The sequence below is a fragment of the Danio aesculapii genome, chromosome 1, assembly GCF_903798145.1.
Source record: "Danio aesculapii chromosome 1, fDanAes4.1, whole genome shotgun sequence".
NCBI lineage: Eukaryota > Metazoa > Chordata > Actinopteri > Cypriniformes > Danionidae > Danio > Danio aesculapii.
In genome coordinates, this window is record NC_079435.1 from 23204991 (window position 1) to 23231310 (window position 26320).

General features: G+C 35.4%; 1 protein-coding gene across 1 annotated transcript in view; it reads right to left on the reverse strand.

Annotated features, from left to right (window-relative positions):
- galntl6 (polypeptide N-acetylgalactosaminyltransferase like 6) overlaps positions 1 to 26320 on the reverse strand; it is a 385088-nt gene that overhangs the window by 268873 nt on the left and 89895 nt on the right. The window contains exon 4 of the mRNA XM_056457614.1: positions 9679 to 9817. Coding sequence (XP_056313589.1) covers positions 9679 to 9817 — 139 coding nt within the window. The remainder of the gene's footprint in view (positions 1 to 9678; positions 9818 to 26320) is intronic.

Here is a 26320-nt window from a genome sequence, read left to right on the forward strand (position 1 = left end):
GACACATTAAGTACATTGCATTTATTTATTTATTTTTTGGTGCAAGTACATAGTAGCCTAACATAAAGTGGCGCCATTTTTTTGGAAGTCACAGCTTTAAAGGCGACACTCTTATAGTGATAATCCAACCCACATTAAGCAAAAAGAATGTGTATAAGAAATACAAACCAAGCTGAGAAAAACCAAACTGAAACTAGCTTTGAGTGAAATATAACGTACTGCTAAGTGGAAAAGTGGCTATATAGTATAGGTTTATTATTATTATTATTATTATTATTATTATTATTATTATTCATTCATTCCCTTAGTCTCTTTATTAATCAGGGATCACCACACTGGAATGAACCGCCAACTTATCCAGCATATGCTTTATGCAGCGGATGCCCTTTCAGCTGAAACACATCACTGGGAAACACCCATAAACTCTCATTCACACACATACACTTAGGGTCAATTCAGCTTGCCCAATTCACCTATAGCGCATGTCACCCAGAGGAAACCCACGTGAACATGGGGAGAAAATGCAAACTCCACACAGAAATGCCAACTGACCCAGCCGGGGGTTGAACCAGTGACCTACTTGCTGTGAGGAGATGGTGCTACCCACTGCGCCACCGTGATGCCCTCATATTATTATAATTATTATTTATTTATTTATTTTTATTACAATTTTTTTTTTAATTTGATCAAAATATCAACAGGTAGAACTATAAAGACATTTCACCACCTTCTTTGCTTCTATTTACCAAAGGTGCTGATATTAGTGGAGGGCACTGTCTAACCTCCATATTGTAAGACGCTTAACAAACACTTGCATAAGCCTCTTCAGAACAATGATGTGTGAAAATATAAATCTAATCGCTTATTGCACTAGATCTTGCCAAACTGTAAAAACATTATGTGAAAACAAAAGGCCCGATGCGGGCCGCCCCAACACCACAGGCAACAGTGACAGAGCTCAGATCATAAATCAATGTTTTGAGAGGTCCTTCAGTGCCAGCGCTCTCATAAAGCATTCCGAAATCTGCATGCTAATTGAGCTCCGACAAAGCCAGCACTGACAGATGAAGTGGCACTTTATGGCTCACACCGGTCTCTCTAATTCAGCACCCTGACAAACTTGACAAGCCGGCCCTAATTCATACACCTCCATATAATAATCATTCTCAGGCCGCTGCATAGTTTATTAACATTTCACTTCCATGACGGTAGAAAAGATGACACAAAATGGAAATACAGTAGTGGGAGAAACCAGCACGTTGACAGAATGTGGTCTGGAAAATAGCCAGCATCTAAAACAGCCCTGTCTGACATGCCAGATCAGTCGACTAATGAAATACGGTTCAGGGGGAGAAAAAAGGCATCCCATTTGCATAGTAATAGTCAGGCAGTGTCATGTACATTACTGGAACATTCAACTGTCATAATTCTCTGAATCGTTATTAAAGAAAATGCATTTGCATGAACTCACTACACCATACTATGTTTGGTTCAGAGACGTGTGCTGTTGTCTAAAACCTCAATACAAATAATGCAAAGGTTTTCCAGTGCTGCATGACTCACTATTAGTTTGTGCTTTTCAATTCCTGTCCTTGAAGCCTTAAATAGATGTTTGTCTTTTTTAATACTCATAATAAAATGAAAGACATGATTAATGACAGTTAAAATTCAGCACTTAAGCAAATAAATAAAAAGCATTCTAAATAAATGAAATAAAAACCACATCATTCAAATAAAATTCTGCAATATATCTGCTTTTGATTATATAAATCCAGTCTTGGTGAGCAGAGGAGACTTTTCACAAACATATGTAAAAAAAACAGTCCAGGAGACTCGACGATCAGAATTTTTCATGGAGTAGTGTTGGTTGTTCTGCAGTCAAACAGCATCCATCAAGAAGTAAATGAGTCTGCAAGTATAACACAAGTCTAAAATGAGTCTGATTTGAAACAGAGTCGTCCTGTCTACTATGTTTTTTGGAGGGAGCAGAGTTTGTAGGTGAAGGTAACTAAACAAAGCAAGCAAATAAAGTAGGTAGGTACAATAGGTGAAAAAATCTTCCCAGCCACTGACCACATAGTGGTATGATCTACAAAGACAAAGGCTCAGTCATTAAGAGAGAAGAGAAAGAGCTTTATTGCCAGGTACATTCACACATACTAGGAATTTGTTTGAATTTGTAAGAACCTGCCCATAGCATACGCATCGCTTTGGGATCTGCCAATGCTCAGGAAAGATGTTTAATGTCTCTCACACATAGGCACAACACAATTATAACACAATTATATGTGTCCAATACATGTATGTGATCAATTTCCAGTTTCCACAGTCTAACACCAACTACCTCTAGTGGTCGGGAGCCTTTCCGTTGTGTTGTGGCTTGATTTAATAGTGTTGCTTTTTAAATTGTATTATGTTTGGTGTAACTTGATTTTGTAGTGTTTTTGTTTGATTCTATTGTGCTGTGGACATATGTTAGCATTTTAAACTTACATTTCTGGGCCACTGCAGAAAATTGGCACCACTAAAATTGGAAAACTTTATTACAAGCTTATAATTGTGATTCTGTCTAAGGTAATAGGATTTTGAACACTGGATGTTTTTTTGTTAATCAAAAAAATAGAGGGAGTTTGCATGTTCTACCCGTGTTGGCGTGGATTTCCTCCAGGTGCTCTGGTTTCCCCCCAGTCCAAAGACATGCGGTATAGGTGAATTGAATAAACTAAATTGGCCGTAGCATATGTGTGTGAATGTGAGAGTGTATGGGTGTTTCCCAGAACTGGGTTCCAACTGGAAGGGCGTCTGCTGTGTAAAACATATGCTGGATCAGTAGGCGGTTCATTCCACTGTGGTGATCCCTGATGAATAGAAGGACTAAGCTAAAGGAAAATGAATGAATGAATGAAAAAAGTTAGAGACTTCAGCTTTAAAGGGATAGTTCACCCAAAAAATGAAAATCATGTAATTATTTACACACCACTGACTTGTTCCAGACCTCTTTGAGTTTTTGTTGTTGTTGTTTGTGTGAACACACAAAATATGTATTTTGAAGACTGATGTAAACATGTAAATATTGATATCCATATAGTTGAAAAAACTATGGAAGTCAATGGTTACAGGTTTACAATATTCTTCAAAATATATTATTTAGTGTAAAACAGAATAATAAACAAATAAATAAATAAATAAATACATAAACGGACAAATAAATAAATACACAAATTAACAAACAAACAAACAAATAAATAAATACACAAATAAACAAACAAACAAACAAACAAATAAATAAATAAATAAATAAATAAATAAATAAATAAATAAATAAATAAATAAATAAATAAATAAATAAATAAATAAATAAATAAATAAATAAATAGGTTTGAAACAAGTCAAGGGTTAGTAAATGATAACAGAATTAAAATGTTTGTAGGAACTATCCCTTTAAGCATTTGCTACCGGCTTGCTACGCTTCAAGGCTTTGATAATTCAAATAAATAAGTCTTTAAAATGTGTTTTAGTGCCGTAACAAGGTTTGAGAATCTTCCCTACATCACCTTGGTAAGAAAAGTTTGTCTTGTTGCTTTCCTGCTGTTAGCTGGAAAGTTGTGTAAACCCCTTTCAAGCGCTGCAGACAGTGTTCCGGTGAAGTGCCTGGTGTGGGGCTTTTATTTACATCCCCTATAAAAGCCTGTGGCGCTCAGTGTGGAAGCTGCCAGCAGACAGAATGTGAATAACTGTCTCAGAGCGAGAGCCAGCATTCCTGGGTATTCACTTTTAATGCAGGTAACAGAGAGATACAGAGATACTGCTGCTGCTTCAGTTTGTGCTAACAAACAAGCTGAAGAAACTGGACAGATTCCATGTTTTCTCAAGTGAAAAGCGGTGGTGAATTTTCAAAAATGCAGTCTCAAAAACAAACTGTACATAGTTCAAACTTAAAGATTCATTTTATTCATTCGGAAAGTGTAATGTTATCTTTATTTTTTTAGAAATATGTGTTCGTGTATCATTTTAATTCGAGTTGAAAACAATCTGAAGACTGCTAAAATCCAAATCCATACATTCACAAACATACTATATTACTTCTGTTTTTAGTAATACATTTAGGCCCAATCCGAATTCTACTAATTCACCCTTACCCTTACCCCTTGGTGTGTCAATTCCCTTTAGTTTGATATGCAAAACATATGCTGGAATAGTTGCCGGTTCATTCCGCTGTGGTGACCTCTGAAAAAGAGACTAAGCTGAAGAAAATTTTGGCTTGTCTCTGTTGTGTTGTGCTGCTGTGAATTTAGGTTAGCTTTTTTGTTATATTTGCTTTATTGTAAATGCAATGCTACCTCATGGCAAGTCATAACTTTTTGTTTTAGTGGCTAATTTGTATGAATTTGTACAATCTAATTTGTACAATATAGTAAGATTGGCTCATCACCCGATGATGGTTGGGTTTAGGGGTGGGGGCCTCCTTTTTAAAATTATACATTTTTGTACGACTGAACAAGAACCAGCATGTACAGCTTTCTTATACAACAAAATCACTTTACATTTCTTTACAAGTATGGAATAAATGAGGGGAAAAAAAATAATTAAATTAAAAAAGTATATCTAAAAAGAAAACAAAAAGGAGAGGGTACATAATTATCAAAATATATACAGTACAACTATACACACACATTTTTCCAATTTTAGTTATTAACAAGAGTTATTACATGCAATTTTACTACAGGAAATACATATATACAAACATTTTTAAGCAAAAATGTTAAAGGAGGAGCGAATATTTTTTTAATTGCTTTTCTATTTTTAGACTTAGAAATCACTTTTATATACATTTGAATCTCTTTCTTTAGCACCACGAAGAGAAGTTTGCTTTTGGCAAACTTAGATTTATGTATGTGAAATTTATATAATCATAAAATAAAGTTTATAATAAAACCAGCATCTTTTAAAGAGTGATCCTTAACATAATAATCCAAAATCACGTTTATAACATAAGGAAAATTATTTTAAAATATTATGAGCAATAAAAGCTTCACCATTAATCCAAAAACTCGAGTATATTAGCAAGACCAAAATAAATGTGAAATAGTTTCATTAAAGCTTTCACAAAAACACAGGGGACAGTGCTGGAGGAAATGTGGAGAAAACTTGGCAAACCACTTTCACATATTTTGGAGTTGCCCATCCATTCAGTCATACTGGCAGGACGTAATGCAAGTAATACGAAATATTTTTGGTGATGATGTGGATTTTTCTTTTACAACAATTTATATATATATGTATATATATGTGTGTGTATATATATCATCTTGACTTTTTGTCATTACATTTTTTACAGTGTGAATTGAATCACCCTTGGTATGATCCACTGTAATGTTCTTCTTTCTCAGTTGGCTAGAACAAACATAGCAGACATCTTACTTGTTCAGCTGAAAGTTTCTTGTAAATATTCTTATTTAGGGCAATAATCCAAGCATTAGATTCATCCGCACCGAAGAGCCATGCCAAACCACACGCCATGAAAAGATGATCATTCCACATTTAACTGCAATTGCATCTTTAAAACAGCTATGGTGACCAAGAGGCACAACTTCCAGACTACAGCTTTAAGCCTGCTCAGGCAAAATAAATGATATTTTAGTTATTGACAAGCCTGTAATGAATGGGTCCTCCTGCAGACATTCTTTGGTGAAGGAGTTATAAAGAGATTTGTTCTTGCCAAAGGAAAATCTATGGCAGTGGACACATTCAAGGGAAGGTAATGGGGCAGAGCATTCAAAGGACAATTAACTATCTATCCATCAAGGGGCTCATTTACATGTAAAAGAAGAACTTCAGATGAACAGTAGACCACACTAAGGCCCCGTTTACACTAGTACGTTTTAGTTTTAAAACGGTGTTTTAGAACGAAAACGATCCACGTCCACACAGGCGTTTCACCTAGCGTTTCTGAACAACTCTGTGTCTAAACTAAACAGCTGAAAAAAAAACGCACATCACATGACCACACACACACTCTGGCATGCACTACAGCATATCTACCCAGATGAAAGCTGTGCTCGTCGGACTGTTCATCACGGACTTACCTCTGGATCTAATCTCACTATTTTTGTTAAACGTAATATTTAATTAATCTAGTTGTCTCTATCTAACGACATATTCCAGGATTTTGGTCTCTTGAATCTATTACTTGTTCTCAGGTAATGTGTTTTGGCTGAGCGCAAAGATAAGTTAATAATTTATGTAACCGCGTACACTGATTCCGCACATTTGACTGATTGCTTGTCTTTATTTCCTATATTGGATAAACTTATTGTACCTTGTACTTTTATAATGGCCATTATTGATTATTAAATCTGATATTCAGCAAAAGAGAGGGTATTTGTTACGCATTTTCAATGAAAATGAAAGGATGAAGTTTTGTTATAGGCTCCGTTTTGTTATAAATATGCATGAAGATGACGGTCATATAAATATGTATCTATAAGACACCTCAACATTTTTGGTGTCTGTTAAGTTGCTAAGATCAAAGTAAAAAAAATAGGCAGTTCCTTATATCATGTTTTCATTTTATTGTTAAGCAAGTGAAACAAAGTAGCCACGGTGATGCAAATGAAATGAAATGTTAAAGTACACGGTTCCCTTTGAAGAGGACGTGTTACCAGACGTGTCCTTGAGAGTTTGTTTTCCATATCAAACTTACAAAGTCTGAACTTACAAGGAGAGGAGGCAGGACTGAACTGTGTGTATGCTACTTAATATTGAGGAAAAAGTCCCAATCAGATTGGTGAATGTCTGCAGCCATGCCTCTGTTTTCAGATGTCTCTGTTTTCCCCCATCCACACTGAGACGGAGCAGCAGCGTTTTAGAATGAAAACGGCCTCTTCAGCGTTTTCAAAACGCTCAGTTTTCAGTGCTCGAAAACCCCGATGTAGTGTGGACGGATGGCGTAACCGTAGCAAAACTTTGCATTTTAAAACTAAAACGTATTAGTGTAAACGCGGTCTAACACTACTAGAACGTGTTCTTCTGAATTACTTTTTAGTCAAAATGTCATGCACTACACTGTAAATCCTAATGTTGTCTTTACATAAACAATTAAGTAAACTTGACTGAACTGAAATTTTTGCATTTTTGTCCAATCAATTAAAAATATGAGTTAATTTAACTTATTAACCATATATATAATAAATCAAAAAAACATTGACTTTCATAGTTTATTTGCCTACTTCTATTAAAAATTTGGGTTGGGTGCAATACACCACCTTTTTTTTAAGACTACACCACTGCCGCCAACCATTCTGGCATATGTTTTATGCAGCGGATGCCCTTCCAGCCACAACTCATTACTGGGAAACACCCATACACTCTTGCATTCACTCATTCATACACTATGGCCAATTTAGTCTTTGGACTGTGGGGGAAACCGAAGAACCCAGAAGAAAACCCATGCGAACACGGTGAGAACATATAAACTGGACTCGATCCAGCAACCTTCTTGCTGAGGTGACAGTGCTAAAAATTGAGCCACTGTCACCCTACTTATAGTCAAACCCTACAGATGATGGAAGATGTTTGAATTAAAGCACTGTATTTTTTTTATTTATGCTTTTGAATTGCGTTCCACCAACAACTTTTATTTTTTTAAGAAGACTTTTGGTAACATTTTAATAACTTTTATTAACAGTTTGAAGCAGTGCTTAATTTGAGCCGGATCTTCTCAGATCATTTTCTGGAATTTGTCAGATATTAGTGGTTTGCGGTAAATATTTTAATGGATCCGGCATTAACTTGTGCGTGGTGAATACCTATGTGTGTTTGTGTGTGTGTGTGTGAGAGAGAGAGAGAGAGAGAGAGAGAGAGAGAGAGAGAGAGAGAGAGAGGGAGGGAGAGAGAATGTGAATGAGTGCAAGTGAAGGCTGTGTGGATTGTGCGCGCACACACACATATAATACACATCACTCTCAATGGTTGGTGATTGTTTCATGCGAATTGAGTAGCAAAAATAAATAATGGCATTGTGGCCAACCTAAATAATATTTATATTTTCAAAATGGCAAAGAGGCAGTCAAGCACATTTTCATATTTTAAAACCACAAGTAAATCTGATAATTAGCCTGATCAAGAGATCTCAAGAAGATGCAACTGCATCCCTGGATCAGGATAGCAGGAGACAGAAGCAAAGCGATCTCAAAGCAGCCAGAAAACATGACAGAAGAGGTAAATGTGGGCTCTTCTTGAAGATTAGACAGAGTGAGTCATTACATTTTTTTTTTCGTCTGGCATTTAACAGTAAAGTCAACTGAATAGTGATTGTTTTTATGATTATTCATGACTGACCTATAACGTTATATGGCATAAAATAATTAAGGACCATTCAGAAATGTGAGGCTCTTTTTTTGCGCTATAACAGTTTAATGTTGCAGGAAAACTGAAATTGTTTGGTGGACATCTTTCACGGTAACTTTTATTTCCTAATTTTGCTCCGGGAATTATTCATTTACAAATTAAGCACTGGTTTGAAGTGATATTGTCTGGGTTGGTGTTGTAAATCCGTACAAAAACCTGGTAATAAACTGACAGCATGGTTATTGTTGATATACACTGTGAACATCAGCTACGCTAATTATTTTCTTTATTCTCCATCTCCACCTGGGGATACTCTTCCCGAGGCCCTCAGACTATGCAGAGTCACTGATTCGATCCAAGACCAACGACGAGATGATCCCAAGGTTTCCATATCCTGGACCAGGCCGAATCCTGAGCAGCTACTGTGATGGTCATGGAAGAGTGGAGAACATGAGACTGATTCCTGTGACGGTCCAGAGACAGATGAGTCTTCGCTGAGGCCAGCTTCCAGCCTCCGCCACTAAGACTGCAGCTCTGCACAAGACGTTTGGCCAGCGGAGAAATTAAAATGGTCGTGCCCAACTGAGCCTGGTTTCTCTCAAGGTTTTTGTTCTTCACTTCCGCCATTGGTGAAGTTTTTTTTTCCCTCTCCGCTGTCGCCACTGGCTTGCATGGTTCGGGATCTGTAGAGCTGCGCATCGTTGGATTTGCCCTTCAATATTTGGACTCTCAGTAGTGATTATTAAACCACACTGAACTGAGCTCAACTGAACTGAACTTAAACACTACAAACTGAACTACACTGTTCCTTGAACTACACTGTTCCTATTTGAACTACACTGTTCCTATTTACTGTGACCTTTTATGTGAAGCGCTTTGACACAATCTACATTGTATAAGCGCTATACAAATAAAGGTGAATTGAATTGAATTGAATTATTATATGAACTTAATTCTATATATTATTTTTTATATAATATATAGTTTTATACACCTAAAATGACAACAAAAGGTCACTTTGTTAAGCTGCACAAAAGTAGTCATTTTTTACAGTACAGAGCAACCTTTTTTATTGAATAAATTAACTTAAAATAAATAGGTTATGCCTGTATTCACTTGCTTTTATATGACAGCAAAATGTAAAGAAAAAAATCTATCAGCCTTGAAATCACTAAGCTAATTAATCGTAATTAGATTCATTCCTCATTTAGGACAAAATCATTAATTAAAACACATTGCGCAAATGTGGCCTGTCACGGATGGTTAAAACGCTGATGTCTCGCTCAAGCTGTGCAGCTCTGGAGGCGGTGAAGAATCGGCTCTACTCACTTTGGATGTCGGATGTCAGGAAGCGAGCGATCCAGAGCGATATTGTTGCTGACGTAGATGTTGAAGCCGTTCTCTTTGTACACAGAGTCATCACACTCATCCTCAACAAGCGGGTATGGCTTTCCATGCTCTCCTTTTCCTAAAAAAAAAACAAAAAAAAAAAACAGATGCAGTCAGGCATTAGTAAGCATTCAGAGCACGAACAGGATTGTTGGCAAGGTGAGCATGTGTGTACTAACAATGACACACATCGGCACTCCAAAGATAGAAAGCACCACTGCGAGAACTGACAGTTTATTTCATTATTATTATTATTTTATGACTGAACAGCTGAAGCAGCTTAACCAGTGAATGCTGACCAGACACACAGCACTAAGGCTTAACATGCTGACGGAGTTGCTGGCTCTGCAGAGCACATTATGGTCTTTTCGCTACCTCTGCCTGCCAAAGTTGATGGAAACCCTACTTTTCATTACTTGAAGGAATTTTTCAAGTAAAAATTTAATTCTGTCATCATCTCACTCTCATGCAATACCAAAAATTGTTTGAGTTTCTTTTCTGGTGCTCTTTTTTCCATGCAGGATAATGTACAATAATCTGTGCTGTCAAATGATTAATCTCATGCATCTAAAATTAGCTATTGCTATTGCATATTATTTGTATGTGTACTGTGTATACTATCCACAGGACATCAAAAGAAAATGACAATAATACAGTATATCAAAGCCTGGATTTAACTAAGCAAATAAGTAAGAACTTCCATTGGATAACTCCGGCATGGATGATTTTGTTTCAGATACACAAGTTATTTAACCCTAACCGATGCACAGAATAGCTTCTCTCATTTCTCAAACAACCATGTTGGAAGAGACATCCTGTAGTCATGGGAAAAGATGTTCATTTGTTTCATAAGGGTTAAACTATTGACATGCATCAAGCGAGAAAAGTATCTCAGGAGATTGTTGAAACTACTAAAATTGGGTTAAAACAGTCTAATGCATTATGAACTGGAAGGATATAATGGAACCTTCATATTTAAGAAGGAAATGTGGTTGGAAAACTAATCTTGAATGAACAAAATCAACTCATCTGGTGAGGTCAAATTATAAAAACAACAGTAAAACTCATGGCTACGTTAAAAACTCACGGCTATGTTAAAAACTTAACTGTAAAACTCATGGCTAAGGATAGTGGAGAACCTTCTTTAAAAAAATGGTTGGAAAAAAATCTTTTGTCGTTGGAACAAAATCGGCTCACAAGGTGAGATCAATTCATAAAAACAACATTAAAACCCATGGCTATGATTCAATATGTAAAGTATGAACATTATCACCTGCACAACGTAAACGGAACTCAAGAGACTGTAGCCTTAAGAAAACCACTTATCAGTGAGGAACTCATTATGATAAAACCTGTGATAAAAACAATGATAAAAACAGTGCTAGGATCTGGGGATGCTAAAGTTGGGTCTGGTCAATGTTCACCTGTGTTACGTGCCCAAAGAATCAGGTCAGCTGACTACCTGAAAATACTTAATGACCAGGTTATTCCATCAGTGGATTTTTTTTCCTCATGATATAAGACACAACGCCTGGATTTATCATGCTCAAATTGTGAAAATGATTCAAGGATGACTTTTACATAGTATTGCATTAATTTGCATAGATATTTTACGGTTTATAAAATGAACGCATCGCTTTGGTGCAGAGCTATCTTAAAAATGGATCTTTTATAAGAACAATTATAAGAACAATTTCCAAATGGAAAAAACGTTGGTTTGTTGGTTGTATATGGTGTATACAACACCGGAAAAGCAAACACAGAGAAAAGCTTTCAGCGGTAACACGAAAAGGAACAGAAGCTGTCTGTGACATCGTGCCACCCCATAGCATTTGTTTTCGAAAATGCAGCAAGATGTAGCAAATGCAGCAATACGTACCCAGGTACACAGTTTTGGTTTTTCAGAAATGTAGACTATGGTACGTATCCACAATGAGTGTTGTAAATATTAGAGTGTGATATATTTTTGATGAATGAATGAATGAATGAATGTCACAAGAGTGAGAAGATGAGTGTTTTAATTTTATTTCAGTTGCTAAGAGTAAGTCTAAAGCAGAACATAACATTGCAGTTCTGAGAAATCAAGCAGGAAAATAAGCAATGCGGTAGAAATGGAGGCGGCAATGTACCTTTTCATCAGAAATGATTCTACTTGCTATGCTTTTCTTATGTCCTGAGTAGGTAATTGACCGATCAGTGCCACTAATATCTTCCTGAAAACAGCTGCTTGCCTGAACCATTAAACAACATTTTATCCTCTCCTGAGTAATTTAAATGCCAAATGAATCCTGAAACCACCAAAACAGCTGGTAAAAAAAGACTATTTCCAATGCTTCAATTCTCTAAATATGGTCTAGCTATTAAAGAGAATGCTATTCCAGAACTGTTCAAAAAAAATTGTATCGCTGTAGCTTTAAATGAGCTTGAAATGAAAGGCCTCATTAACATAAATTTATATTTCATTTCTGAGCCAACAATCTTACAACAGGGCGCTGAAAGCAATATTTTCTCATTTACGTGCAGAAGAGATTTGATATTGATAAAAAAAATGTTAATTACTTGTGATGTTGCTCCTTTAACGAAACGTTCAAACTGAAAATAGTGTTTAGCATAGCAGATTTATAAACATTGCAGCTTTGGTTCTTATCTCAGGAATTTCTTCCTGAGAGGCTGGAGTCAAAAGCAAACCACCGTCATATCAATGTAATTAATGCATTCCTACAGATCTTTTGTCTGATCTACACTGTTGCAGAGAAACGAAAATCCAATGCAAGAGATCCTCTTTGAAGTGCACAAAATAGACTGTTTGCAAAACAAACAAATCATATGGGGTCTTTGACTTTTTGTCAGATGCATCTACTGACATTCTAAAAAATGTTGGGAAAAAAAGACCATCATAACAAGGGCGTTTCTCTGCCTTTTGGTCTAATAATTCTACAGATATTTTTATATTTTGATAGCATCAGAACATTTAACAGGAGCAAGTACAGACAGCTAAACACTAAACAAATGAAAGAATGAATGAATGAATGAATGAATTGATGAATGAATGAACAAGATGAATGAATGATAAATTAGATAAAAAAATAAATAAAATAAATAAATAAATAAAATGCATAAATGAACGATGTGAATACGTAAATAAATAAATTTTTAAAAGATTAAATAAATAAATAAATAAATAAATAATGTGAATAAATAAATAAATTGATAAAAAATACAAATAAATAAAAGTGGCTATGCAGACAGTTAAACAAACTGAATGAATGAATGAATAAATGAACGAATAAATGGATGAATGAATGAATGAACTAAATAAATAATTAAAAATAAATAAACAAACTGAATAAATAAATGAATTAATTAAATTAAAATAAATAAATAAATAAATGGATGAATGAACGATGTGAATAAATAAGTACAGTTATATATAAAAAATAATAATAAATAAATAAATAAATAAATACAAAAATAAATAAAGGTGGCTGTGCAGACAGCTAAACAATCTAAATGTATGAATGAATGAATGAATGATTGAATGAATGGATGGATGGATGGATGGATGGATGGATGGATGGATGGATGGATGGATGAACGAACTGAATAAATAAATAAATTAATTAATTAAATTAAATAAATGAATAAAAATAAATATATAAATAAATGAACAGAATAAATAAATTAATAAAAAAAAAATTAAATATAGAAATAAATGGATGAATGAACAATGTGAATAAATAAATACATTAGTAAAAATACAAAAATAAATAAATAAATAAATAAATAAAGGTAGCTATGCAGAGAGTTAAACAAACTGAATGAATGAATGAATGAATGAATGAATGAATGAATGAATGAATGAATTAAATTAATACATTTGATAATTAATTAAAAAATAAATAAAATAAACAAAGTGAATAAAAATGTATTATTAAAATAAATAAATGGATGAATGAATGAACGATGTGAATAAATAAATGTATAAAATAAATAAATAAATAAATAAATAAATAAATAAATAAATAAATAAATAAATACATAAATGTATAAATAAATAAATAAATGTGGCTATTTTGATGTCACAAAAAGTTGTCTTCCCTTCTTTGTAAATTGCATGTATTAAATTTTTTCAAATTTTGATGTCACCTGACATAATGTCTCATTCACTTAATTGATTTATTTTTTCCCAACATTATTAGAACAATAATCATTTGACGAAATATTAAAATACTCAACTTAAGGATCACAATGGATCCCTGAAATACTAATATTTGTCATTATTTATGCCTTCCCACTATCCTTTAAACCTCTATGTTAAACCCTTTTGTCTGCAAAAAAATAATCATCATCCCAAAAAATTGTTTTTAATAAGTATATGCTAGAAATATACTATATACAACATTCGGAGGGATTCATTCATATATTGATATCCATTATGTTTCACAAAAGTGATTGGATATGTTAATGTAAACACTCTTAATGTGCTTTATTATATTGTCCATGTACTGTACGGTACATGAAGTCACTTATTTAATTGTGATTGAATTTCCCCAAATTAATTAAGATTTAATTCGATGCGTACACCGAAACGGGACATCTCTGACCCAAATACAACATTGGAAATTGATGTTATCATTAACACATGCTTTCTCGCAAGTCCTTGCCAGCTCTGCTAATGAGGAGCATGGAGAAATAAATAATTCAGCACAACAGATAATTGTGTTTCTGTCTGCATCAGTGTATGCATATATGTATGTATATAAATATGCGTGTGTGTATGCATGTCTGCGAGCCTTGTTCATTAAACACATCCCTTAGTGCACTTCAGCAGAAGTCATCTCTCTGTGACATGTGCATAATTACAATAACTTCACACCCACTCCTCCCGCATTTTCTGGCACGATAACAGAGTTAAACAGAACATTTAAATCATAAAGCAAAATTACAGATTTTAAAACTCCTACGCACGAGCCCTCAGTGTAACTGTGTACACGTGTTTGCCTCTTGAAAGTGTTGTATACCAGCTCCGTGCAGAGTTTATTATTGTTATCAGAACTTTTGGGGCAAAGCCTCAGAAAGCATTGTGGGTTTGATTATTGACAGGCAAGGAAAACTTACTCTTTAAGCAAATTTGTAGGAATTCAATGAGATAAATACTGGTTCTGCACTGGATCAGCTGGAGCTCTGATATGTGTACTCACAAATTCCATAATTAGATGTAGACTATGTAATAGTCAAGTTATGTTCTGGTGTTCCTGTGTTTGTTGTGTCATGTGACCTCCCAGCTTCATTTCACAATCACTACTTTATTTAGTGAATGGTCAGGCTGGCATGGGGTCAAAACAGAAACAAAACATAAATAGCAATGGCAATCCAAAAAGTAGCGATGTGACAAGTGTATAGCAAGAGATTAGATGTCAATTACATACATTTATACTGTTTCAAAGCACTGCACTGGTCACACAAAGCTTTTGAACCATGCTAAAGTGTATTAGCGTATTATTTACAACTATTTTTAAAGAATGCCATCGCATATTGTAGTATAGTGTGTAACGGAGGGCAGCTGATGAATGCCGCACAAATGCCTCATTCTCATAGCCTCCTCCTTAGAGCATTCGCCTCACATGCAGGAATCGCCGGTTCAACCCATGCTCAGAATGATTCGGTTACTTTTGCGTATTACTATCAGTGGTGGAGGAATACTGAAAAATCACTCAAGTAAAAGTACCATTACTTGCCTAAAATGTAGTGCAAGTAGAGTAAAAGTATCTGATGTAAAAATTACTCAAAGTATGAGTAAAAAGTAGACCTTTCAAAAGTACTCAAGAGTAGTGAGTATTGAGTATTATGCTGTTAAAAGCTGATCTGTTTACATGAAATTTATGCAGGTGTGTGTAAACGAAACATTCTGTAGTGCATCTAATAATTGCCCAAATTGCACACAACATCATAAGACATTAATATAAGGTTAGATTTAGGTTGTGTTGTCAAGCGACCAAAATTCAATGTCTAGCCAATGTCTAAAGACAACGTTATTTTGATTTCCAATAATGAAGTCAAATGACGTTGATATTTGGGCGATTTTAGGTTGTTAGAAAGTGACCACAATCCAATGTCGAGCCAACATCTTAAACCAACATCATGTTAAAATCCAACGTCTGACAGACATCATAGTGGTAACGTCCATGCAACGTCAAGCTGTAACATCATTAGACGATGATATTTGGTTGGTTTTAGATTGGACATTGATGTTGGCCTGATGTTGAGTTCTGATGTCAACCTGATTTTCATTTCCAAACAAAATGCAACATCCCCATGACGTTAGGGTACAATGTCAATCTGACGTCATATTGATGTCTTGTGCCTGATAGGTGTTTAAGGCTATTATAAACATCCACCATCTTCTCATTAGTGACATGCATGTAAACTGTCTCTGGGTCAATGCGTGTAAAGATTTTGGACATCTTCCTGGACACTTTTAAATGCTTCCAAACAGTTTGCCGCAATTGATTTTTTCTATTTTCCTAATCCCCATAGACAAGAAAAAATAAAATAGTGACTGCAGGTGGAAGGAAAGTAAGGGAGTAAAAGTACCAATACAGCACTAAAAATGTACACAATTGAAAGTAAAAGTACACATGTACACAGTGTGTGACTGTTTCTAAGTTAGAAATGTAATTTGCACCCTGACTTCCTTGTCACAGTGTTATTCAAAATGACTGCTGGCTTTAAAGGACCATCTGTCAGTCTGGGTTGACCAGAGTCACAACGGCCTCTTCACATATGCGTATGTATCAAAAAATGATTAAAAAATTATAATAATTAAAAATTCCCCAAACATATCTACAATGTAATTTGTTGGCCCTGTCCAAACTGATCTGGTCGCATCCATTACTCTTCCCTGGCATTCATGTACTACCAACTCCAGTGAACTAGATTCATGGAAAATTAGCGGGTGGCTTTTTATAATGGAGGCTGCCATCATAAGATTTGTCACCAACAGATGGTGCACACTGAAAGCCCTCCGACAGAAACGTGACGGGTCAACACCGAACAGTTGGGCCGAGTGGGCCATATGCAGGAGGACGTGGTCCTGTCTGTGGCTGCCAGACAAGCCATCCTCCCCTAATCTGACAAATCTCTCTGCATAATATGGTGGAATTCCGTTTTTTTCTTCCAATAGTCTATAAAGCAAGCCTCTTTCTGTATACCTCTTATATTTATCTGCAGCCAAAGAGCTTTCACCTGAAGGACACAGTTATTTGCTTCCTGGAGAACTTGCACTTAGCATCTTGGATTTAAGAGTATTTCTTAGTTAAAAATTATTTCTAATGTAAAAGTACTGCCAGCCATGTCAAAATGCACTGAGCAAAACAGAAATGCAGGCACCCAAGAGGCATTTAGATAGTAAATGGTAAGTGCGGAACTGCTAAAGCAACATTTTTATTTTTTTAGAAATTTGATGTTTTCATGGCAAATAAATGAATAAATAAATAATTAAATAAATAAATAAATAAATAAATAAATAACAACTATTTATCAGTTATTAATATCATTTTATGTTAAATTATTACAGTTATTACTGTTATTACTAATTTTAAAAGTATCTGTCTTTAGTCTCCAGTAAATTCAAATGATCCAGTCAGAGTGAGTCTCCAACTATCATTTACAGTTTTTTACAATCGCTTTGACAGTTTTTCAATACATTTGACAAGTTTCCTAAACTCTTAACACGGTTAGCACAACATCCGTCTTTGTAGGCTATACAATTAACACTTTTTTTGTTGCTTTGATATAAAATGCATCCAGTTAACACCAATTTCAAATGCTTGAACTTCTCAACCAAGACCAAAACAATGTCATTTTACAGTCAAATTTACAAATGCTTTCACACTGTATGTCAGAACATATAACATCACGTTCTACACATGACTTATCCGGGCTAAAGTCAAAGTGAACAGCTGTTCATATTGTGAATTGAAACACAAATGTATTCCTTGTGTTTTATTCCATTGCCACTGAGAAACAGCTTGTTGCAGTTATGTAAATACATAAATCACAGCAGATTCCCATCTAGGAACCACACTCCAATCCCATGATCATATGTTCTAAAAGAGGACTCTTTTGGCTTTTGAAAGGAACAGTCAGCGCATCAAAGACCTCTGTCACCAATACATCCAGGTGAGGTGTTTTGCAGTAAACTACTCTATAAACCTGGAGTGCATTAGTACAGTAGATATACAGTACAGTACAGCATTCACATACACTGTGTCTAATTGTTTTCAGAGAGTTATGGAGTTGGAGGCCAATCAAGTCCCACATTAAATTATCTATGTTGACGAGGCTGGCTTCAACTTGTCGAAAAGGCGTTGCCATGGGAGAAACATAATAGGCCAAAGGGCCACAGTTACCGTGGTGGGCCAGAGAAGATATCAGGTGTGATGTGGATGAGATGCAGAATGCAGAAGACCTGGCAGAATAGAAGATTACTTAGTTTTTTTTTATTATAATTGCTGTGCTCTTTCTGTTTGTATATCTTGCAGTAATGTCCACTTGCCAATAAAATATGTACTGCAGCAATTCTGTGTCTGTATTTATTAATTTTTTTCATAAACTGTATAAACATTTTATAAAGCTACTCTGAGATGGTCATTCATGTTTTGTATTGAATTTTTGCAGCAAAAGAAACAAAATGCACACATTTACTGAATCCAACAAAACAAAAATGTAGAGAGGCTTCAAAAATATAAGGCAGACCTGACACATAAAATAATGCAGTTTCTGTCATTTCCGCTGATGCTAGTGTTTTTTTTTTTTTTTTTTGTCAATGTGTTATGATGGACTAAATATTCCTGTCGGAAGAGAACTTGTGTTAGTGTTTTAAATAACTTTTGATTTGTTTTGATTTTGATACATGTTTGCAGTGTTTTGTTAGACATGGTGTATTGTGTTAGTTGATTATTGTATTTTGAACATTAGTTTTGGGATTTAGTTTAAAATGTGTGACTTTGAGCATGAAGTTAACCGTTTTGCCAATTGTATTTAGGTTTAGCAAACTTGTTAAATGTATTGAAAAAACTGTCATAGTGATTGTAAAAAACTGTAAATTATTCAAATGAAGTGAGGTGATTGTGCTACCCACTGCGCCACCGTGCTGCTCCTAACTATCATAGTTTACTTAGTCCTTTGTTTACATTGAAATCATTCAAATGATCCAGTTAGAGGGAGTCCTTTGTTTACATTGAAATGATTCAAATGATACAGACAGAGTGAGTCTCCAATTAACATTTAAATTATTTAAATGATCCATTTAAAGGGAGTCCCTAGTTTACATTGAAATGATTCAAATGATCCAGTCAGAGCGAGTCTCCAGTTATCATTTATATGATTCAAATGATCCAGTCAGAGTGAGTCCCAAGTCTACATTGAAATGATTCAATTGATCCAGTCAGAGCAAGTCTCCAACTAACATTTGAAAGATTCAAATTATAGTCACAGTGAGTCTTTAGTTAACATTTATGATTCCAGTGGTCCAATCAGAGCAAGTCCTCAGTTAACATTTAAACAATTATGTGATTCAATTCAGAGTGAGTCTCCAGTTAAGATTTAAATGATCCAAATGATCCAGTTTATGTGAGTCTCCAATTAACATATAAATGATTCAAATGATCCAGTAAGAGAGAGTCCCTAGTTTACATTTAAATTATTCAATTGGTCCAGTCTGTGTGAGTCTCAAGTAAATATTTAAACGATTGAACTGATCTAGTCCAATGGTTTTCAAACTCTGGCTGTTTCTCAATTCCAAGAAGGCAGAGAACAGACTTAAATTCTTGGGAAGAGTGGGCTTGCCAGGGCACCTCAGAAGAATGAACTCGGGAAATAAGATGCTGAGTTCTTCCTGATGGTCTTCCTAGTTTTTTTTTTTGGAAAATTATTTAAACATTACAGCATTCATATGATTTATTGTTTTTTTTTTCCTTTTCAATATATATAACATGCACAAAAACATTAGAAATATACTTTGCACAAAAAAAAAATATATTTTAATATGAATTTCAGCAAATAAGCATATGTTATGTTAAGTCCTTAATATGTTTATGCCTCTACTAAGATTTTTATGTTTATGTTTAATTTTACCGTCTCATTTAGGGAAACTCCTGAGATAAATAAGTTATATTTCTGAACTTTAATAATAATTCTATATAAAATGCTGTGCTTCCAACCTCCTTTATTCAGCTGCAATGACTTCTGAGACTTCTTGAGCGAGTTTTATGTTCAAGTCTACAACAATGCGTCCTTAATATTAACAACACTTCCCGGAACTTTTACACATCCTCCTTTCTTGCGGTCTTGAGTTTTGGAACTGAACTTTGGCATTGATGATGACGTTACATGAGAACACGAGGAGGCAAGATCGCTGAAGAACGCATATTGAGAAACAGCCTTTGAAGGCCCTCCAGGACCGAGGTTGAGAACCCCTGATCAAGTCAGGGTGAGCTTGTCTGTACTTGCGTTCTTGTGTACTCGTGAAATGGTATCAATCATTGCCGAAGTACTGTTCCAATTCAAATTTTAATGTACTTGCTTTGCCATTTTTGTCGAGGACGCATCAAAAGGTGACTTTTGCAAACATGTGAAGCACAGGTCTCCTAGATACCTACTTCAATAGGCGTGTTTGACTTGAAGCACTGCTCCACAGAGCGATTGGTGCAAGACATCACACTACCAAGAGAGCAATTCAAAAGTATAGAGAGCTCTTGTCGGCTCTCTAATTGTGTCAAATTACAGCGATGTCATGCACCTATTGACTCACTGATTCAATTGATAGGTGAGTGTCCAGTCTGTGAGTCACTGATCTGGTTAGAGTGAGTCTCTAGTTAATAATTTACTGAATTTACAAACTGATTAAAAATCAGTCAAAGCATTTTACATCCGGCTCGAGTGCCCTGCACTAAATGAGTGAAATTTAAGATCCTAAACCAAATGTTATGATTTATTAATGTAAATGAACATCAAATTTGGGTCACAGTTGTTTGTGAAGTAAATAAAAAAAGAACTTTTTATACCCACTCTATGAAATGCCTGTGATGTCAAATGCAACGTCAAAATAATACATATATTATAATATATTTTGTTATTTTCAATTGGTTCCCACAATTGAATTATGATTAATTAATACTTGCAATACATACTTTTTACTTTTAACACTTAAGTACACAAAAAATCTAATACTTTTGTTTTTTGACTTAAGTAAAATTGAAAAGGAATACTTAATAATTCTACTGGAGTAATATTTCACTAGGGCATCTGTAATTTTATCCACAACTGATTGATCTATAAAATGTAAACAAGTCTAAGAATTTGTAAATTCCCGGCTAGCCAAAAAAAAACAAAAAAAAACATATCAAGCACCTTGGGTCATCCTTGAAAACCTGAAGTTGTTGCATAAAATAAACACAAAAGCAAGCACCTTGACAGCCATTTATATCCTTAACTGCCCAGGACCTAATGCAGCTAAAATTTAACGCCACAAAAAGACACCCTAACATTATTAACCAGCCATAAATTCAGATGGATCAATAAAGTCTCTTTAGCCACAGGGGCAACCAGTTGATTTACTGGGACAGCTTGGCAGGGTTTCTCAAATAATGTCCTATCCTAAATGAAAGCCATAAAGAAAACGTCATCATCATCAAATCATCCCTCTGTAGTCTGGCTGATGTCCTTTGTGCTGTGATAATGTGAGGTTTCCATATGCTTTTAGTGGAGCGAGTATCAATAATAGGAAAGGAAAGGTCTACTCCAGGGGTTTCATTTATAAATGTGGCATATACACAAAACGGGGATATAAATATGTGTACACCACTTCCTACGCAAAGGTTGGGATCTACTGTATAATAAGAAAGAGAAAAGTAAACTTGATAGGAGAAATGTGCCCAGCTGTAAATTAACTCTAGGTAAACATATTTCACTTTAATTTAATTTAACTTTAAATGTAATCAATATTAAAGTAACTAAAATTTATTCTGGCATGCTTTAATTTTCAGGCAAAAATTATTTAGGATGCTTTAGGGGTAGCATGCATAGTGGTAAAAAAAAAAAAAAGGAAAATAATAATAATCCAGTATAGCTGCTTAACCCGGAGAATGACGGATATGGGGAATTGCTATCATTTTTTTTAAAATTAATGTTCTTTAAAAAAAAAACTTCATACAAAGTACAACATCTAAAGATTCAATCAATACTTTTTAGAGGAAACAATACTTTAAAGGGGTGGTCCACTACGATATCATATGTTAAACTATAGCTGATGTGTAATGTAGCTGTGTGAACATAACAACATCTCTGAATGTAATATGCTCAAAGATTAATGCAAAGAGAGACATTGGATTTTACAGAGTTAGCTTAGCAAAGCCTGCAGCGAATGAAGATTGAGGAATACAAAAAAAATACATCCGGGCTAGTGAGATCACAAAGGCTTCTGGTTATATGCAATTACCATGCGCATGCACCCTGCACAGCAAAGGGGCGTGACCAGAGGCGCTGTAATGTTATAGCAGAGAAAGCTAAAATGTCATCCAAACGCTGCTATTTCCACAAAGCTTGTTCTGTTTCTGTATTTGGGCTTCCAAAGGACACGACGCAAAGAGAGTAGTGCTTACAGTTTGATTTTAATTATGTTCCAGAAAATTATAGAAAAGATATAGCGCTAGCATTTGGACAGCTTCCAGAATCCAATGCTGGATTTGGCTAAAAACTCCTCCAACCGACGAAGCTGTGGATTGTGAGCCACAACCTGGAAGTATTTTTATTTGTTAAAATTGATTAACTACATGCACAGTTTCTAGCGTTAACAGTATGTGGTAGTGAGGACGTAAACAAGCATGTAAACAATAGGAAATGCGATTTGGCATCACTAACAATTTAGCTACAAAATCATATTTATCCGTCAAACCACTAAAAACACCCACAATCTTGTGTCTCTTTATGCAATGCTTTCCCTGCATTCGACATCTCAAATAACGAACTCGCAAAAAATATGTGAATGTTTCATATTACTTACACATGCTTATTCTGAGTATAAGTGAAAGACACTTGTCAGATTTTATTTTAAAGAGCAGGCATGAGGTTTAGCTGTGTGCTCTTAATTTTTCTGTCTGATTCAATTAGCTAACGCTGCTAACAGCTGCTCTTACTGACAGTATTTACACAGCGCAAAAAGAGCACACTTGTCGGGGGCGTGACATGGTGACGTGGAGCCAATCCGCGAATCACAGCACATTATGTTAGCTGACCAATCAGAGCCTCTTAAAATGTTAGCTGAGTAGCTGTATATAATCAAAGTTAGATATGATATATGATATAAGATATATGAAAAAATAACGGGATTTTCTACAAGAGAAGCATGAGCACACATTGCATTGCATCTTTTAAACACAACCAAGGCTTAAAAGTACACTGTGGAGCATACCTTTAAAAAGCATAAGGATGCAGGTTTTGTGACAAGAGATATAAGCCATGGACACTTATTTCAAATTTAAAGGTGCAGAAAATGATTGTCTTCAGTAACATTTTTTGTTGTGTATTTTTGTTAAAAGTCTCTTCACGTTCCAATAGTAACGGTTAAAGTAAATGATCTCAATGTATTTATATGTATTTTTAAATTCTGAGTAAGGCATTGAACTAAAAAATGTTTGTCTAATTATAAATTAGTCAGGTCAATAAATAACTCAATTACGACAGGTAACTCAAACTGTCAACAAATTTAAATTTGTATTTCTGTGCACCCTGTTCACGCAGACTTTGCATGTGCACGTGAAGCATGGCCACCTACAGCAGACAGAGAGTAACATCAGGTAAACTCTGCATCAACCTGAACTTATTTCTGAAAAACCAGCGTGGCCTTGTATCCATGATAAAAAAGATTGTTTTTGAAAAGGTTTCTGCCAAAAATGTAGAATCAATAATAATAATAATAATAATAATAATAATAATAATAATAATAATAACACCTTACATTTATCTAGCGCTTTTCTAGACACTCAAAGCGCTGTACACAATGGAGGGAATCTCCTCATCCACCACTAGTGTGCAGCATCCACCTGGATGACGCGACGGCAGCCATATTGCGCCAGACCGCACACCACAAACCAGCTGATTGGTGGAGAGGAGACAGAGTGATGAAGCCAATTATGATATGTGGATGATTAGGAGGCCATGATGGACAGTGGACAAATTTGGCCAGGATGCCGGGGATAAAAACCCTTCTCTTTTTCTAAGAAAATCCTGGGATTTTTAATGACCACAGAGTTTAACGTCGGTTTAACGTCTCACCCGAAAGATGGTGCTTACTGAGCAGTATAGAGACCCCAACAATATACTGTGGTGTTAGGACCCACACAGACTGCAGGTTGATTGCCTCACTAACACCACTTCCGGCAGCAACCAAGCTTTTCCATGTTTTCTGCTGTGAAACCGGTGTATTTTGCTACCCGTGTAAATTTTTATGTGGAGTAGTGTGATATAAAGCTGTAATATCACCCTGACCTACCTAATCCCTAACCCCAACCACAGAGCCATTCAAATACAGTGTTGGTAGCATAATCTGATGGGTAGGATAAAATGTCAGGACACCTGAGTAACAACATTTTATGCAGAGGTGTTGGCATGCAGCGAGTATTGCAAGTCGACAAAACTGAAATTTATATAATGTGATGGTCTTATTCTGACTAAGCATGGCTATGAAGCAGAAATGAGGCAGAAAGAGGCAGAACGACATAATAGCATTAATTTTCAGCCAAGCATCAGGTCTAAGACATGTGTTTTTAGTACAGTAGTCTATAGATTTTTCATAAATAATATTCATGCAAAAGATTTCTCAAGTGATCTTTGCATATCACTCCAGTTGTGTCTTTACATTGGTTTCCTCTTACATTTAGGATTGATTTCTGTTATTTATTTTGAATGATAATTCATTCATTTTCTTTCGGCTTTGTTCCTATAAGGGGTCACCACAGCAGAATGAACCGTCAACTGTTCAAGCATATGTTTTAAGCAGCGGATGCCCTTTTAGCCACAACCCAGTACTGGGAAACACCAATACACTCTCGCATTCACACACACACATACACACTCATACACTACCGGCCGTGTACAATGGGTTGGTTCGCCCAGGGTGCCATTTAAACTAGAACCGCCACTGCACCAGCTGGTTGTATTACTTCTGTAGACTTACACAGACTGGTGTCTGCTCAGATAAATAGCTGCAATGACAGAGCACACACTTTTTTTCTTGTTTACCTTTATAACAAGCATTTTATGCACTGAATCCATTCATATTTAGTGTTTTACCTCCACAATGTCTATTTTCAGCAGCAAGATAATTTATTTGCTGTCAGTCACAATATCATCACAAGTGTTACCTAAGCAAAACTAGCTTCAACGGCTTCAGAGATCTGTTCTTCTTGTGCCAGATGTCAAAATGTACATTTTGTGGACTATCAGACATAAATTACTGATCAAACGAAAAAAAGGAGTGTGAGTTGAGTGCATAGACACTGTCCAGTTCTGTCCAAAGTCTTTCATTTTTGCATGTAAAATGTTTTAGTGGTTGTTTGGTGGTCACTTCCCAGCAGGCACACATTATAAGACGTTAATATTAGGTCAGATTTAGGCCAAAAATCAATGTCTAGCCAGCGTCTAAGGACAACATTATTTTGTAATGACATCAAATGGCATTGATGTTTGGTTGATTTTAGTTGTGTTGGAAAGTGACTAAAATTCAATGCCTTCTTAAACCTTCTTAAATCTTAAACCAACATCATATTGATGTCATAAACTGGCATTTATTCATCAGGCAAGGGTAACAAAATCAAATGTCTGATAGATGTCATAGTGGTAACATCCACACAACATCAAGCTGCAACATCACAAGATGTTGATGTTAGGTTAATTTTAGATTGGACGTTAGACAATGACATTGGCCTGACGTTGGATCCTGACATCATCTGGGTTATAATAAACTTGTCTGTTTTGTTATACTTTGGACAATCAATAAATAAAAAGGCCTAAGTAGAATAAAACTATACCATAACTGCTTTTATTAACTTTTATATTAGTTTTTTTTTTTATGAAATAGGAAAACTCTGACATCATGAATATCAATTATTTTCTTAGCACCCCCACATATTTACTTCAGGTAGAGCAAACAAACATATATTGTGATTTGCTGGTTTAAACAGATCAACCACACAGCACCTCATGGGCATCAGCTCTGCTTATTTGCCACTACAGTAATTTTTTCCGTGGCGACACAGTGGCGCAATAGGTAGTGCTGACGCCTCACAGCAAGAAGGTCGCTGGTTTGAGCGTCAGTTGGCATCTCTGTGTGAAGTTTGCATGTTCTCCCTGTGTTCGCGTGGGTTTCCTGCGGGTGCTCCGGTTTCCCCCACAGTCTATAGACATGTGGTACAGGTGAATTGGGAAGGCTAAATTGTCCATGAGTGTGAGTGAGTGTGTATGGATGTTTCCCAGAGATGGGTTGCAGCTGGAAGGGCATCCGCTATGTAAAACATGTGCTGGA